General features: G+C 32.4%; 2 protein-coding genes across 8 annotated transcripts in view; both read left to right on the top strand.

Moving 5' to 3' along the window:
* The window catches only part of SNX14 (sorting nexin 14), a 59,292-nt gene that overhangs the window by 12,110 nt on the left and 31,647 nt on the right, over positions 1-15,535 (top strand). For 3 of the 7 annotated variants that reach the window (XM_031680246.2, XM_031680244.2, XM_072965574.1), the window contains exons 3-8: positions 87-160; positions 242-320; positions 3,641-3,684; positions 5,408-5,495; positions 9,858-9,942; positions 14,393-14,549. In XM_031680246.2, the coding sequence (XP_031536106.1) occupies positions 87-160; positions 242-320; positions 3,641-3,684; positions 5,408-5,495; positions 9,858-9,942; positions 14,393-14,549 (527 nt within the window). Of the gene's footprint in view, positions 1-83; positions 161-241; positions 321-3,640; positions 3,685-5,407; positions 5,496-9,857; positions 9,943-14,392; positions 14,550-15,535 lie in introns of all 7 variants that reach the window. The other 4 variants (XM_031680245.2, XM_031680243.2, XM_072965573.1 and 1 more) reach the window with 2 other exon arrangements.
* Positions 5,741-6,297, top strand: LOC140697647 (glycine cleavage system H protein, mitochondrial-like). The gene has a single exon (XM_072965575.1). It carries the CDS (start codon positions 5,742-5,744, stop codon positions 6,261-6,263), a length of 522 nt encoding a protein of 173 aa, XP_072821676.1. The 5' UTR covers position 5,741; the 3' UTR covers positions 6,264-6,297.

Below are 15,535 nucleotides of genomic sequence, written 5' to 3'. Positions count from 1 at the left end.
TTAACAAGCTTTTGGAAAAAAGTTGATTCTCTTTACTAAATATATGTAAAGTAAAGACAAATCTTCCCATTTCCCCCTTTTAGCAGTTAGGACTTCAAGAATTATTTCCTCAAGGTCGTAGCTGTGCTGTGTGTGGTAAAGTGAAATGTAAGCGACATAGGTAAGTTAAACACTTTACATTTGTTGATCCTTCCACTTACATTTTGGATTTCAAGCAGTTTAACTGTATGATTTTCTCTAGGCCTTCCTTGTTACTTGAAAACTACCAACCATGGCTAGACCTAAAAATTTCTTCCAAGGTTGATGCATCTCTCTCAGAGGTAACTGACTTAATTAATATTGCCATATACACCCAAGCAGAAAATACTAAATACCCATGGAAAATTTAATCATGGAGCATGTTAATATATGCCACCCAATAATCAATTCTTGGCTTGGTAGTTGATTGTTACACAACTTGAATGGTAAGCTAGAAATGTTTTTGGATTCCATGTCTCATTAAAATGGACATAATAGCCAAAGAAAGTGCTGGTTTACCTAGTTATTGTCTACCTCTTATAAAAACAGTCATTTTTATGATAAGGCAGTACAAATAACCATTTTGTAATTCCAAAGGAAACCTGAGCTTCAAGGAGCAAATGTATATCTTACTGAATTATGATCCCATTTTTGACACTAACTTAAGAGTAGAGCAGAGAATGGGATGCATTTCACTGTTTCTGCTTAATGTAGGAATAGAAAGCATGTTCTCTTATCTTTGTTGCAGTCGCATTTTATATGTATCTTTTTGGTAACATACCATGTTTTGGTTATTTCTTTGAGAAAGGTGTTCTCTCCCTCCATCTGAGAAAGCAGTCAAGTTCAAGGCAGGAAATGGGTCTCTTTTGTTCCTGGCACCAAGTGCAGGGACCAGATGTATTGTTAGTAGCTGATAGATATGTATTGAATAAATTGAATGTTAATTGGTTGAAGAACAGCATTTGGCATCTGAGTCCTACCTAATTGTCCTTTTTTCCAATTTGAATCCTTCTTTGGCTAAAAGTGTGCTACATAAATGCTAAACTGTTTGCATTTTTGTTTTTCATTTCTTCTGTAAGCTGCTTTCATCCTCTAGATTCCCTGATTTAAGACTGTGCTGTCCAATATGGTAGCCACTGGCCACATGTGGTTATTGATAAACACTTGAGGTGTGTTAGTCTAAATTGTGTATGTAAAATATATATTGGATTTTGAGGACTTAGTAAGGAAAAAAGTGTAAAATATCCTATTATATATTTTATATTGATTACATGCTGAAACGATATCATTTTGGGTATCTTGGGTTAAATAAGATATAAAATTAACTTCATCTGTTTCTTTTTACATTTAAAAAATATAGCTACTAGAAAATTTAAAATTGTGTATGTGGCTCACATTATATTTTTATTGGAGAATGCTGATTTAAGTAAGGTCTGTTGAAGACAAGACCTCTAGCAAGACTATTATTTGTGCTTTGACACTCATTTAAAAAAAATGGAAAGAACTTTATGTAAAGCTCTTGGCCTAGTGCCTGGCACATAATGGTGTTCAAAAAATATTAGCTTCAATATTTAGAAACATTTTTTTGAGATCTTACTATAGGCAGGAACTGGACTAGGCCCTAGGAATAAAAATAGAAATAAGGTTTGGTTTCTTTCTTCTGAGAACTTTGGTCTAAGACACGAGGTAGACATATAAACAGATATACACTGTATAATGTAGTGCAGTCAATAGTGGAAGAAATGTACAAAATATAGCATTAGTACAGAGAAAGAAGTACATAACTGTTGAGAGCGGGGCAGTCAGGAAGTATAACTAGAAGTTTGCCAGCCTGATGATGTGGGAAAGCATATTTCAGGGTATGGGAAGAGCTTTTGGAAGGAAGGAGAGGCGTTGAAACAAGGTAGAGTGTTCAGTAAGCTGGAGGGTGAAATGTGAGGGAGGATGTGGGTAATGAAGAGGTTGTATCCTAGTAGCTAGTATTTACTGATCAGTTACTGTGTAGCAGGCTTTGGGCTAATCACTGTACTTGCATTATTCATGACAGCACATAACCTGTGAAGTAGGTGCTATTATTGATGGTTTTTACCAAAGCTAGGGTTTAGAGAGTTTTAATAATTTTCTCAAATATCATAGCTGGTTGGTGGTAGAGTTCAGTCTAAAACCAAGGAATTACTTAGTTCTTAAGCAATTTTTATATGGCCCTTTACAAATCAGATCATCAGAAGCCATGCTGAAGGAGTTTAATTGATCGTGGAAGTCAGTGATTTTCAAATTGTGTAGCTAGAGTTTTCAGATGTGACTCACAGGATGCAGTGGGTGGTTAAAAGGAAGTAGATGGTCAAAGCTGCTGGCATGCAGCCTTCTCCCGCCCCTTCAAAATCAGTGCAGCTCCACTTTTCTTACTTTGATATATTGTGGTTTGATATTTTGAGAGTTTCACGCAAGGGAGTAATGTGGCCAAATACATGTTTTAGATCAACTTTGGCAGCTTTATGGAGGATGGAGGGGAGCTTGCTTAGAAGGAGGGAGACCACAGGCTATTGCTGTGTAGAGGGGTGAGAAGATGAGGACCTGAACAGCGGAGCTGTAGGAAAAAGCTACGTAGGATGTAAAATCAGTAGAATTTTTGATTGGATTTGGGGAATAAAGTAAGTTTAAATGTTTAATGGTAATTATTTTTGTCTCCTCTCTGTGTCCTAACTCTGTCTGTATGTATCTTTTTGCAGCTAATATCACTAATGCTTAGTTTTTTTTACTAAAAAACCTGAATCTTATCTTAATATTTAGAGGGTCCACTGTCTTCATTACTGCTGCAGAGAAGGTATATAATCAGATTAGATATATTGTTTTATTCCCTCCTCAGTGCTTTTTAAAGTTAATGCCCACTGCTGCAAGTCCCTTTAAAAATTAAACCATATTGCAACACCCAGGCTCAAGAAATGGAAGTTTAACAGCCTTTGTCTTTTGTGTTGTTTCACTACTTTTTCACATAAAACTTACATATTGACTTTAAATGTACAGCTACATTTTCACAAAGTGAGCATATCTGTATAACCACCCAGATCAAGAAATAAAACCATTATTGGCACCCCGAATTTCCCCTCATGCTCCCTTGTAGTCACTGTCCTCCTTTCAAAGATAATCATGGACACCTAATTTTGATCCTTTAATAGGAGTCTTAGTTGCTTGTTTCCTCATTTTATTCTGAGACTACTGACTTACAGAGAGAGGAATGCAAAAGACAAGCCTGTTACTTTCCTTCTTTCCACGGAACTTTTTTGGTTCAGTGACGCTTCAGAGTCAGGAACAATTTAGGTTTTTAAAACTATTTTTAAATTATGAGAATATTTAGAAATGTGTGTGTGTCATTACTATTAGAGTAATTTTTCTTTTTTGTGGAGTTTTATGGTTGTCAAAGGGTTTTCTCATATGTTCTCTTTCATCATCACAACCATGTAAGGTTGACATACACATTTTCTCATGTGGAAGTGTGATATTAGATGCCAACATTTGGTATACTAAACTTGGTTTTTGCTACTATTATGTATTACTTAGTAGTGCAGTTTACTTTCTTGGAATTAGTTAATTTGATTTTCTTTAAAAAATATTTTGTGTGCAGGTTCTTGAATTAGTGTTGGAGAACTTTGTTTACCCCTGGTACAGGTAAGTTCTTTCTGTAACACCTTTTTTCTTTAGTATAATGAATACCATTAAGTTAAGCATGCTAACGATGTGTTTTCAGTGTAGGCCGAAATTTCTCAAACTTGGCACTATTGACATTTTAGGCCAAATAATTCTTTTGTTTTGGGGACCTGTACTGTCCATTATAGGATATGTAGCAGCACCCCTGGCTTTTTCCCAGTGGATGCTAGTGGCATCCCTTCCTCCCTCTAGTTGTGACCACCAAAAATGTCTTCAGGGATTGCCAGATGTTATCTGGGAGGCATAATGGTCCCAATTAAGAACCACTGATGTCGGCAATCAATTAACTGTTTAGTCATAGCAAAGAGGAAAAAACTCTAAACTATCTTTTGAAAGAAAAGTAACATGTAGAATTTCTCATGACTTAATTATAGTGATTTACTATTTTGTATGCACTTTTTACATTTGAAGTAATTGTACATTTAGAGGAAAATTTATATTCAGGTATTTCATTAAATTGAGTTAAATTTCAGTAGAATTTTCCTGGAAAATTAATGTTTTTTTCCTGAAATAACTGTTTTTCTTATTTGCTATGGATGTATAAGTGCCCAATGCTTAGCAGGATATAGAAAATATTCTAGATGTGAAACTCAAACTCTGGTTTGGGAATCAAAAATCCAAGCTATATTATTTAATAAATACATGTTGTTTTACATAAACATGAATTTAATTATATATTTCAACACTTAACACCCATATGACTTATAGATGTAATATTTAATGACAGCTACCCTAATTTTATATTGATGCAGTATATTTTGAATTTCCTAATTAAAAAATGCTAGTAGTTGAGTTGATCTATGGTGTATTAAAACAAATTTAATATCCAGTTTATATGTCATATTTTCCTGAAAAGCTTATGTAAATTAATTTTTTACACTGCATTCTGTCTTAAATAGGGGGCATTTACCATTTAAGTAAAGTTGATGGTGAGGCCTTTTGTAAAATGAATCCTGTTGTAAAAACTTCTCCACCCCCACACCCCTATTATGACTCTTCAGACACAAAGTCTGGTTGTATTTCTAAATGTTGAAGTATGTATTTTCTCCTGTATAGTTACTAATGATGTGATATTAACCTTCCTTGGAATTAATAGTGGGAAGCATGGTTGATACAATTATTTTCCTTATTCTACCAAGAAACTTAACAGTTAGCATCCTCTTCAAGTTCCAGATATCAGCATTATACGTACCTTTCTTTCTTGCATTTGATTAAGGAAATGTCCTAATTCTTCTAGGGACCTCAAAACTGCAGGAAAACTCAGAAGGTTGTCAAAATTTGTTTAAAGACATTTGATTTTCAATTTATTTTTCAAGTAGAACACACTTTTTTAACTTTTAGAATTAGTTTATATTATTAATCTATAAATATTTTAAGCTAATTAAAAATTTTGTATTTAATTCTGTAGCTTCCCAGTTATTCTTTGTTCTGTTTCTTAGATACTTTTTTGATGATATTTAGAAAATGATCTTAAAAATCTTAAGAATATGACTATATACATGTGAATGTCTGCAGGGAGATAAAGTCTTGGTACTAGAATTATGGGAGATTTTTATTTTCTTCTTTATATTTTGCATTTATTTTGTAATGTAATGCATTATTTTTTTAAAAAATAACATAAGTAAATGGTGAAGCTCTGTATTTCTTTGAACTGCTGAATGCTTACTTTTCTCCTTAATTGAAGGGATGTAACAGACGATGAGTCATTTGTTGATGAACTGAGAATTATATTACGGTTTTTTGCATCTGTCTTAATTAGAAGGATTCACAAGGTATGTATTTATAATGAGAAGTTGCGAAATGAGATTTCATTGTTACTAAAGAGACTTTTTAAATCTTATTTTTACTTTATCCTATACTGTTTGTATTTGTTCTTCACTTTTAATTTTTTTAGATTAAAAGATACATGGATCACTTTTGATTCATTGATTAATTTTGCTTTCTGTAATTTAATGCTTGGATATCTTGGTTTGTGACAATTAAAAATAAAAAGACAACTATAGGGCACTCCTGCGAACATGGCGCTGCTAGCGGCGCGGAGCGCGCGGGCCGCAGTCTGCAGCCTGCGCGCCGTCTCTGCGCCCGCCACACCCTGCCTGCCGCGGCCTTGGGGACTGCGGGCGGGCGCCGTCCGGACGCTGCGCACTGGCCCGGCTCTGCTCTCCGTGCGTAAATTCACAGACAAACATGAATGGATAACGACAGAAAACGGTGTTGGAACAGTGGGAATCAGCAATTTTGCACAGGAAGCTTTAGGAGATGTTGTTTACTGTAGTCTGCCTGAAGTTGGGACAAAATTGAACAAACAAGAGGAGTTTGGTGCTTTGGAAAGTGTGAAAGCTGCTAGTGAACTCTATTCTCCTCTATCTGGAGAAGTTATTGAAATTAATGAAGCTCTAGCAGAAAATCCAGGACTTGTCAACAAATCTTGTTATGAAGATGGTTGGCTGATCAAGATGACACTCAGTAATCCTTCAGAACTAGATGAACTAATGAGTGAAGAAGCATATGAGAAATACATAAAATCTATTGAAGAGTGAAAATGGAACCCTTAAATAAACTAGTTTGAAACAACTTAATCTAGCATAGTTGTCTTAAAGTAGTGGTGGATAGAAGATTTTTAAAAAGCAGCTTTTAGTAAAAGAAACTGCTTGCAACAATGTTACCAGAAGAAAAATACCCCTTAACTAACAGCATCAGATAAATACTATGCTTTTTCAAAGCACCCTGTGATTTTTAGGCTAGGCTCGAGTTATAACATTCAGAATTTCTGAAATTATCTGTGGTAAAAACTAGTTATAGTTATAAAAAGTATGTAATTGAAGGGTAACATTGTCGTCTTAAGCCTTATATAATATTGTAACTTGCTTACATACATCCCCGGATTTGGGGTGAAAATACTTAATGATCTTCCCACTGGAAATAACTGGCAATAGAGAAAAGTTTTTGTTAGTTGTACAGTGTCAGATGAAGAACAAACAGTACTATTTTAATTTTTCAATATTCTGTGTTTGCTGGTGCTATTTTTATACAATGAAGCAACAGCCTGGCAGGAAAATAAGAAACAGTTTAATAAAATATTTATCTTCTTAATAAAAAAAAAAAAGACAACTATAGGAAAAAAAAGTCATGTTCCGGTTAGATGAATTTACTGAATAAATGGTAATGATTATGATCTACTTTTTAAAAAATTTCAAGCCATATCTTGTTTATGTTTGGGTCTTTATCTATAAATTCTTAACAATGTGTTGTCTGTAGGCACAAATACTTGCCTACAGCCTTGTCAGTTCAATAAAACTGAACATATTGACAATAAATTGGTATATAATATCTCTGCCATTAGTAAGTAAAGATAAATCTTGTTAAAAGCTTTATACCTATTTGAGAAGTGAGCAGTATAGTCAACCACTGTAGCAAAGATATGCAAAAAATATGAATAAGTAGTTCACAAAGAAAATATGAAATGGCCAGTGAATATTTGAAGATATGTTTGTCTCACATGAAATAAATATGATCTTTTGATGAGATACTGTTCTTTTACCTAACAGATTGGGAAAGATAAAAAAGAATGATAATGTCCTGTAGTGGTAACTGTAAGGAAACAGGCAAAGCAAGTATAAATTCAAATTAGTATAACTCTTACCCTGGAAGGCAGTTTGATAATCTTTATTAAAAGACTTAAAAATGTCTATACTTCCAAATTTAATTCCTTTTTTTATGATATATTTTAAAGAAATAATCAGAGTAGTGTGTAAAAATGTATGTTCAAAGATTCATTGCAGTATAATTTATAATAAGGAAGACTGAAAAGGGGAACTGATGTTCAATGATAGGATTATTGGTTGGTTGAATATTATACATGACAACTATAGTATCCTTTCTGTAGTTATTGTGATTGATTCCTTTCTCTTGCAGAATGTTTTCAAAGTTCATCAATGTAGTCATGTTGTAACATATTATCAGTACCTACTCTTGTTTATGTCTAAGTAATATTCCATCATATGCTTATGCCACATTTTGCTTACCATTCATCAGTTGATGGGCATTTGGATTGTTTCCACCTTTTAGCTGTTATGAATAATGCTGCCATAGCATTTGTGTATGGTTTTTTTTTTTTTGAGGGGGAGGAGCATGGAATGTATGTTTTCATTTCTGTTGGGTTTACTTTGGAGTATAATTGCTGGATCAAATGGTAACTGTGTGTTTTAACTTTTTGAGGAACTGCCAAACTGTTTTCTAAAGTGGCTATACCATTTTAGGTTCCCACCAGCAGTGGATGAGGGTTCTGACTCTACATCATTGCCAGAAGTAGTTATCATCTCCCTTTTTGATTCTAACCATGCTAGTGGATATGAAGCAGTATCTCATTGTGGCTTTGATTTTCATTTCCCTATGACTAATGATGTTGAACATCTTTTCAGATGCTTCTTGGCCATTTGTGTATCTTTTTTTTTGGAAAAATGAGTATTCAGATTCTTTGCCCATTTTTAAAATAGGTTGTTTGTCTTTTTATTAATAAGATGTAGGAGTTCATTGTTTATTCTAAATATACTTCCTTCATCAGATATATGATTTGCAAAATTTTTTTTATTTTCTGGATTGTTATGCTATATTATAATTTTTTCTTTTCATTTTATCTGCATACTATGCTGGAAGATAAATGGGTCATTATCACACCTATTTTATACAAAGTTAGTAATACTTTTTATTTTTTTTCTCTAAGAAAAAATTTTTTTTCAGTGAAGGTACTTGGGGATTGAACCCAGGACCTCATGCATGCTAAGCATGAATTCTACCACTGAGCTATACCCTCCCCACAAAAGTTAGTAATATTCTTTGTCAAAGTGTCAGAGGTTTTTAATGGGCAAAGGATTAAGCCTAGGTCGTGTTATTCCTAGTACAATGTTATGTCCTTGATACCATTGCCTGAATATTGTAAATTGGCAGTTTGGGGATAATGAAAACAGTCATTTAAGATCCACAATTTTTTTTTAAGTCAAAGTTTAGTGACAAACTCTTTATTTTACCATTTTGATTATGACCTGAAGTCTCTCAAATGGAACTTAAAAATGAAAATCTTTCAGTATCCTCAGAAGACAAGATTCTGTAAAATGTTTGAAAATGAAAACATTTGTTTATTTGATAAATATGAGACCAATTTATAATCACTAGTACCAAGAGGGCAGGGATATATGAAGAGTAGTGTTATTTTGTAAAAAGTCCTACTACTAGCAAAAATATCCCCTCTTGTTGAACATGTTTGATCTTATACAGTTAAAAGATATCTATAGACTGCTCTGGGTTTTACTAATAAATTACTAAGATTTGGGGGTTTATGATCCATCATGCTTGTTTGATTTATCAGCCTGTGATTTTTTTTATCTTCCTTAATACAGAGTTGAAAAAGAATTGAAAAGTTAACAGAAAACACTATTGTGATGCAGTTTTCTCATGCTTTTGATAAAGGGAGAACATAATGTGTTGAGTTTTTAGATGGATGATAAGACCATTGAAGTACAATAAACGTGCTTTTTGGTGATTTAGTTTAATTTGCAGGTTTTGGGGTTTTTGTTGATGTTGTTATTTATGTCTCTTTATGTGTGTACTTGTGAGCCCCCAGTTGTCTCTCACTAACCTACCGTAGTCACTACGGTTTCCAGCCTTTAAGTTGAAAAATGTCTGTGAGGAATGGTGAAACTTAGTATTATTCCAAAATAGAATGTTTCCATATATCTTAAAACCAGAATTTATCTTGTAAACTCAGTGAAAAAGTTCATTTTCAAGCAACCTTAGTAAACACAAATTTGTAACCTCAAAGAGATAAGTTACTTGAGATTTTTTTCTTGAATGCATTTAGAACAAACACATTAAAGAAATAAGTCGAGAATAAAGATATTATTTTGTGAGAAAAATTTAGTGTATAGGGTATGCCTATTAAGTTATATTTCCATTACTGTGGCAGTTAGTATGATCCAAGAATGTAAAGTGCTTTTAAATTATACTTTTGAAAGATTCCAAATAATATTGCTAATTTTTAAGATCATATGTTCCAATATCTTAAATATAGTGTACCTGCCATTGTAACTTAGTGATAAGTATTTTAAAGGTTTTATTTTACTGTTGAATTTTTCTAGGTGGATATTCCATCTATTATCACCAAGAAATTATTAAAAGCAGCAATGAAACATATAGAAGTGATAGTTAAAGCCAGTCATAAAGGTAACACAGTTTTCTACTACAAAGTTTGAGTGACTGTTTTTCATATACCAACTTTCGACTTAAATATCTAAGTCTGAATGCTGATACATTAACTCATATATTCACAGATGCTGTGAGAGTATTCTTTTAAACTAAAGTCCTTTTCAATAGTTTGTTAACCATGTAAGTTATTGTGAGAACTCAATCTATGAAAATTAAAATAGTTAATTTTTAGGTATATTATTGATGAATCTTGTCTTTTTTTGAATGGTAGTCTGTTGCCTTTGTTACTTCCCCTGAGGTATCTCTCACATCTCCCCCCTTCCCTTAGTGATTTCAGCATGTTTGACCGAGCCTCGCCTAGCCTATATACTACTACCATGTTAATTTCATAGTGCCATAGTTCTCATACGTTACCTCCCTACTTTAAAAAGAAAAAAGTTAGGGACTCGGCTATCTAGTCTAAACTGTCATATATTTACACCCTTTCCGATTTAGTCAAGTATTTTTAATTTACTCTTGTTCTTCACTATGAATTGTGCTTTAGTCAGGATGACCTGTTTGCAGTTTCTCATGTGTGTCCTGGCCTTTGTAGTGTCGTGATGTATACATAGCATGTATTCATCAAATGTTTTCTGACTGAATGAAGGAAATCTTTGTTTGGGGCTTTTCTTGCTCTTAGATCAGCTGAAATGTTAATTTTTAACAAAATTACTTATATGCTCTACACTTGGTTCTTTGTGAAACTGAAATTTTCTTTGTGTCTGCATGTGGTATTTTTTGTCAGGGCTTTCACAAGGAGAAAACCATTCTATGTACGTGACTATGTAGAAGAGGTTTCATGGTCATATTTTTTGGTAATTACTACGTATTGTATTCCTCTTCTGGAAATTCCCAGTAAGCACTAGCATTCCCAAAATCTCTCCTGAGTAGTCTTGCAGCAAAGAAGTAGCTTTAACTTTGTTTAACCCACCACATCTCAAACTCTTTTGAGCGTGAAACCAATTTTCCCTCCCTCATAATATCAATTCTTATGATCAGTATGTTTGGGGAAATTGTGTTTTAGGTTGAGCAGAAGTTAAATTATTAGTTTATTTTTATTTTATTTATTTTTTATTGAACAGAAGTTTAAATTATTAGTTTATTTGTCCTTTTGTTATGTATAATTCCTCAGATATGAGAAGCATTTCAAATTATGTATTTAAAATTTTTTGGTGTTTATCCTATAATATTTTAATGATTAAAAATAGTTTTACCTTCAACATAGTTAAAAAATGAAAGAATTTAAATATGTATAATTTAATTGTTAAATTAAAAAAACTTAACTTTTAAAATCATTGTCCTATCACTGGCAGAAACACCAGAAAGTAGTAACTTTGTTGTAGCCATTTTGTTAAGTCTACTTTAATGTCTGAAAAAAATACAGAAAAACCTTTTTTTTTTAATTAGTAGATTCTACTTTTTAGAGCAGTTTTAAGTTTATAGAACAATTGAGAAGAAAGTATAGAGTTCCCATGTAATCCCCCTTCCCTATTATTAACATCTTGCATTACTTGGCACATTTGTTACAATTGATATGGCAATATTGATACATTATTATTAACTAAAGTCTGTAGTTTTTTTTTTAACACTTTTTATCGATTTATAATCATTTTACAATGTTGTGTCAAATTCCAGCGTAGAGCACAATTTTTCAGTTACACATGATAAAGTCTGTAGTTTTCGTTAGGGTTTTACTCCTTACATTGTACTTCCTATGGGTTTTGACAAATACATAATGCCATGTATCCATCGTTGCAATATCTACTGAATAGTTTCGCTGCCCCCCAGATCCCTTGCATTTTACCTATTTATCCCACCCTCCCTCCTTGATGAACCCCTAGCAACTGCTGATCTTTTTACTTTTTCTATCATTCTGCCTTTTCTAGATTGTTATATATGGTTAGAATCATACTGTAGCCTTTTCAGGCTGGCTTCTTTCAGTTTGAATTATACATTTAAGACTTCTTCATGTTTTTTCATGCCTTGATAGCTCATTTCTTTCATTGCTGTTATATTCCATTGTACCACAGTTTGTTCATCCATTCACTTGTTGAAGGATATCTTGGTTGCTACCAAATTCTGGCAGTTATGAATAAAGCTCCTATAAACATTTGTGTGCAAGTTTTTGTGTGGGAAATTATTTTTTTTAATATATTCTTAATTTTGTTATAAAGACAAACACCTTGATCTCAGGCTATGAGTAAATGGATTTGTCTTTTATTTTTAGTTAAATTGATCAAGTAATAAAATCTCAAATTGTTTTGTTTCTGTAGGAGTGATGTTATATATGTATAATACACAGACCAGTTTGACTGAAACTTATCCTTGAGTCTTTGCAGGAGAGGGGTTGCTAATTTTCATGTAAAAAATGGTTATCAATTATAAAATCACCATAAAATGTTAGATTGGGTTCATTCATGACATTGTCATAATGAAATCCATAGAATGAAAAGGCCAGAGAATTAGGAGGACTCCATTTTATCCAAAGGTCCTGGTGTTCTAAATATTATAACAGTGAATTAGACTTGTAAAAAAAGACTTTCAGATTTTTGATTTTTCGTTCCTTTAATGCATGAATTTGTTTTCTAAATCCTTTGGCCCCTCAGTTATACTCAGGAAATAATTAAAGGTTCAACTCTTCGTTCATATTCATTTTTACTCTCTTGGTGTTCTCTCCTTAATCTGCCTCTTGAGAGTAGTAACTACGTAGAGGTTTTCTGTGTAAGTACTTCCATCGCCCTTAGGAATGTTGAAAATACATACATTAGAAGCATTGGTTTAATTTAAATTCAGTAATAATTGAAGGAACTTACTGCAGTCTTTCATCCTAACGATATCTCTTTGTCCTGGATTCTGTGATTTTTCCTTTTGTGGCCTGAAAACTGCCCATTGATTAGGCAGTAGATATACTGGTGATTAGTGAGGATTAATCCGTGACCTGTTTTTCAGCATCTGTATTTTGCTTATATTCCCAATTAAGGTTTTCTTTCCCTTATATTCTTTTTATCTTTTGCCTGATTCCTTTATTTTCTCATTATGTAGGACTACAAAAATCTCACATCTGAGAGATGCTGAGTAGATTCCAATCTAGTGATTTGATTTATGTTATAAATGAATACTTAATCACACCAAATATTATCATTACTTGTGCATTTTGCATGGCAATTTTTCTGTGTTAACTATTTAATAACTGTTTACTGGTGTGTAAACTGAGTCTCAAAGGGATCATATCATTTGTTCAAAATCATCAGTCGGTAAAAGACCTGTGTCCCAAATTCTCAGGGGAAAGTGCTTGGTAAACAATTGCATGATTATAAAATAAAATGCATTCTTATAAAAACTATGTCCTCCTTTGCCAAGCCTGCTTTTGTACCTCTGGTTCAGGTAACCTTCATTTACCTTCTTGGTTCTCACACAATTAGAATGCATGTATTGGCTTTTTTTGGTAAACCTGCTTGCATCTCTCAATAAAAATAGAAGTAAATAGGTGGTGTGTATAGCTCAGTGATAGAGCGTGTGCTTAGCATGCAAAAGATCCTGGGTTCAATTCCCAGCATCCCCATTAAGGAAAAACAGCAACAATAAAAGCAAACAAACAAAAAAAGAAATAAATAGTCAAAAATAAATGTCATTGAATCAGTGTTAAGATTCCCTTCACAGACACCAGGCTTTTAAAACTTGGCCCAGAATCAGATAGAAGAAAGTATGACTTGTTTTTCTCTTACTCTTGTAAGGATTATAAAAAGGAGTGGCAATACTATTACTTTTAAGTTTTAAAGTATTAGTTTACTGCTTGACCTGTTAAGAAATCTTTCTGTTAGTGTAAATTTTATCATCAGTTAATATTTATTAAGTAATGTAACTTCATAGACTTCTACTATACACAATTCTGTACCTCTTGTGTCCTATACTCTGGGCAGAAGATACAGAGCTTAACCAAGGAAGCCAGTTTCTATTACTGTAATTGCTTCAAAAGGTTACCTGAATGATTTGACAGAAGAGACAATGAAGAACTCTTACACAGGGTTTTCATTTTTTTTTTGCAGAGTATGAACAAGATGCAACATTTGATAACAAAAGTTTTGTGTGTGTTAGATGTTTTCTGTAGTTTTCTCCACTTTAAAAAATTTACATATATTTAATATAATTTGTAAAGTAACAACATGAATTTAAAATTTCGTTTACCTGGGGGGAAAGAGCCTTTTTATCAATTTATTTTGAATAATTTAAAAACTTTTAACAAAGAGAAAAATTACTTTGTTTATATCCTGTTTGTGAAACATTTCCCAGTAGCATACATTTTGGAAAGAAAGGAAGGCTAAGAAAGGAATGGCTATGTTAAATTATTTTCTATTTGTTATTGGAAATGGTTAAAGTTATTTTATGTTGCTTAACTTCTTCTAATATTTATTTCTTATCTCTATTATAGTAGAAAATACAGAGTTTTTACAGCAAGCTGCTTTAGAAGAATATGGTCCAGAGCTTCATGTGGCTTTGAGGAGTCGAAGAGATGAATTACATTATTTAAGGAAACTTACTGAACTACTTTTTCCTTATATTTTGCCTCCTAAAGCAACAGACTGCAGGTATAAATAGACTGGAAAATGTCATAGCAGTACATGCCATATGTAGACTGCTATTCTTGATCATAATAGGAGTATATTGAAACTTGAGGTTAGCCTATGATGTGAATAATTTTTCATTTATGAAATATAATTTATTAGATCTTAAAATACCATCTTAGGAACTAAGTAGTCATGATGTGTTGTGTTGCAAATTATTTTTTCTTGGAAATTGATCTCGGGATCAAAGATAAATATAAAAAATTAATTTTCTTACTTGAGATCATTATACTTTTGTTACTTTCTTAGTGTTCCTTTTTAAAGACAGCCACATTATGGCTCCCTGGCAGAACACTTTGAGTAAGCTGTACAGACAAATTTAGGTTTTAAGGTATCTACCTGGGAAGAATAATTAGAGGTCATTTAGTCTAGCCTCTCTTGTTCCTTCAGGGGCATATTTAGATTATTTCATGAAGTTTCTTCTTTACTCTTATCCTAATAATCTTTAGAGGGAAAACCGTGGCTTATTTTATTTATTTATTTGTTTGTTTTAAATTGAAGTATAGTTAATTTACAGTATTATATTAGTTTGAGGAGTATGACATAATGATGCAGTATTTTTATACATTGTACTCCATTTAAAGTTAACTCCAAAATAATAACCTGTGTTTCCCTGTGCTGTATAATATTTCCAATCATGGCTTATTTTCAGTGATGTTCTTTAAATATTACTTTATTTTATTCAAAAATTTTAATTTTTAAAAATTTATTATTTTAATTTAGTATTTTAAATATTTTAAACACTTCAGTGTTAAACTTTTAATATTAATTACAATTAATCTAATACTTAATTATAATATTAATTACAAGTATTAATTCTACATATGAATTTATTACATATAAAAATGTTAATATTCTGAGATAGTGTTTTCTAATGCTCACTCAAGTTCCTTCTGCTGAAGAAATACTTTTTTTCCTCTTAAGTAGGTTCCTCTTTTAGCCAATTAAGG

This window comes from Vicugna pacos, chromosome 8 (genome assembly GCF_048564905.1).
Source record: "Vicugna pacos chromosome 8, VicPac4, whole genome shotgun sequence".
NCBI lineage: Eukaryota > Metazoa > Chordata > Mammalia > Artiodactyla > Camelidae > Vicugna > Vicugna pacos.
Note: the sequence above shows the minus strand (reverse complement) of the source record. Positions and strands in the feature narration are given on the sequence as shown.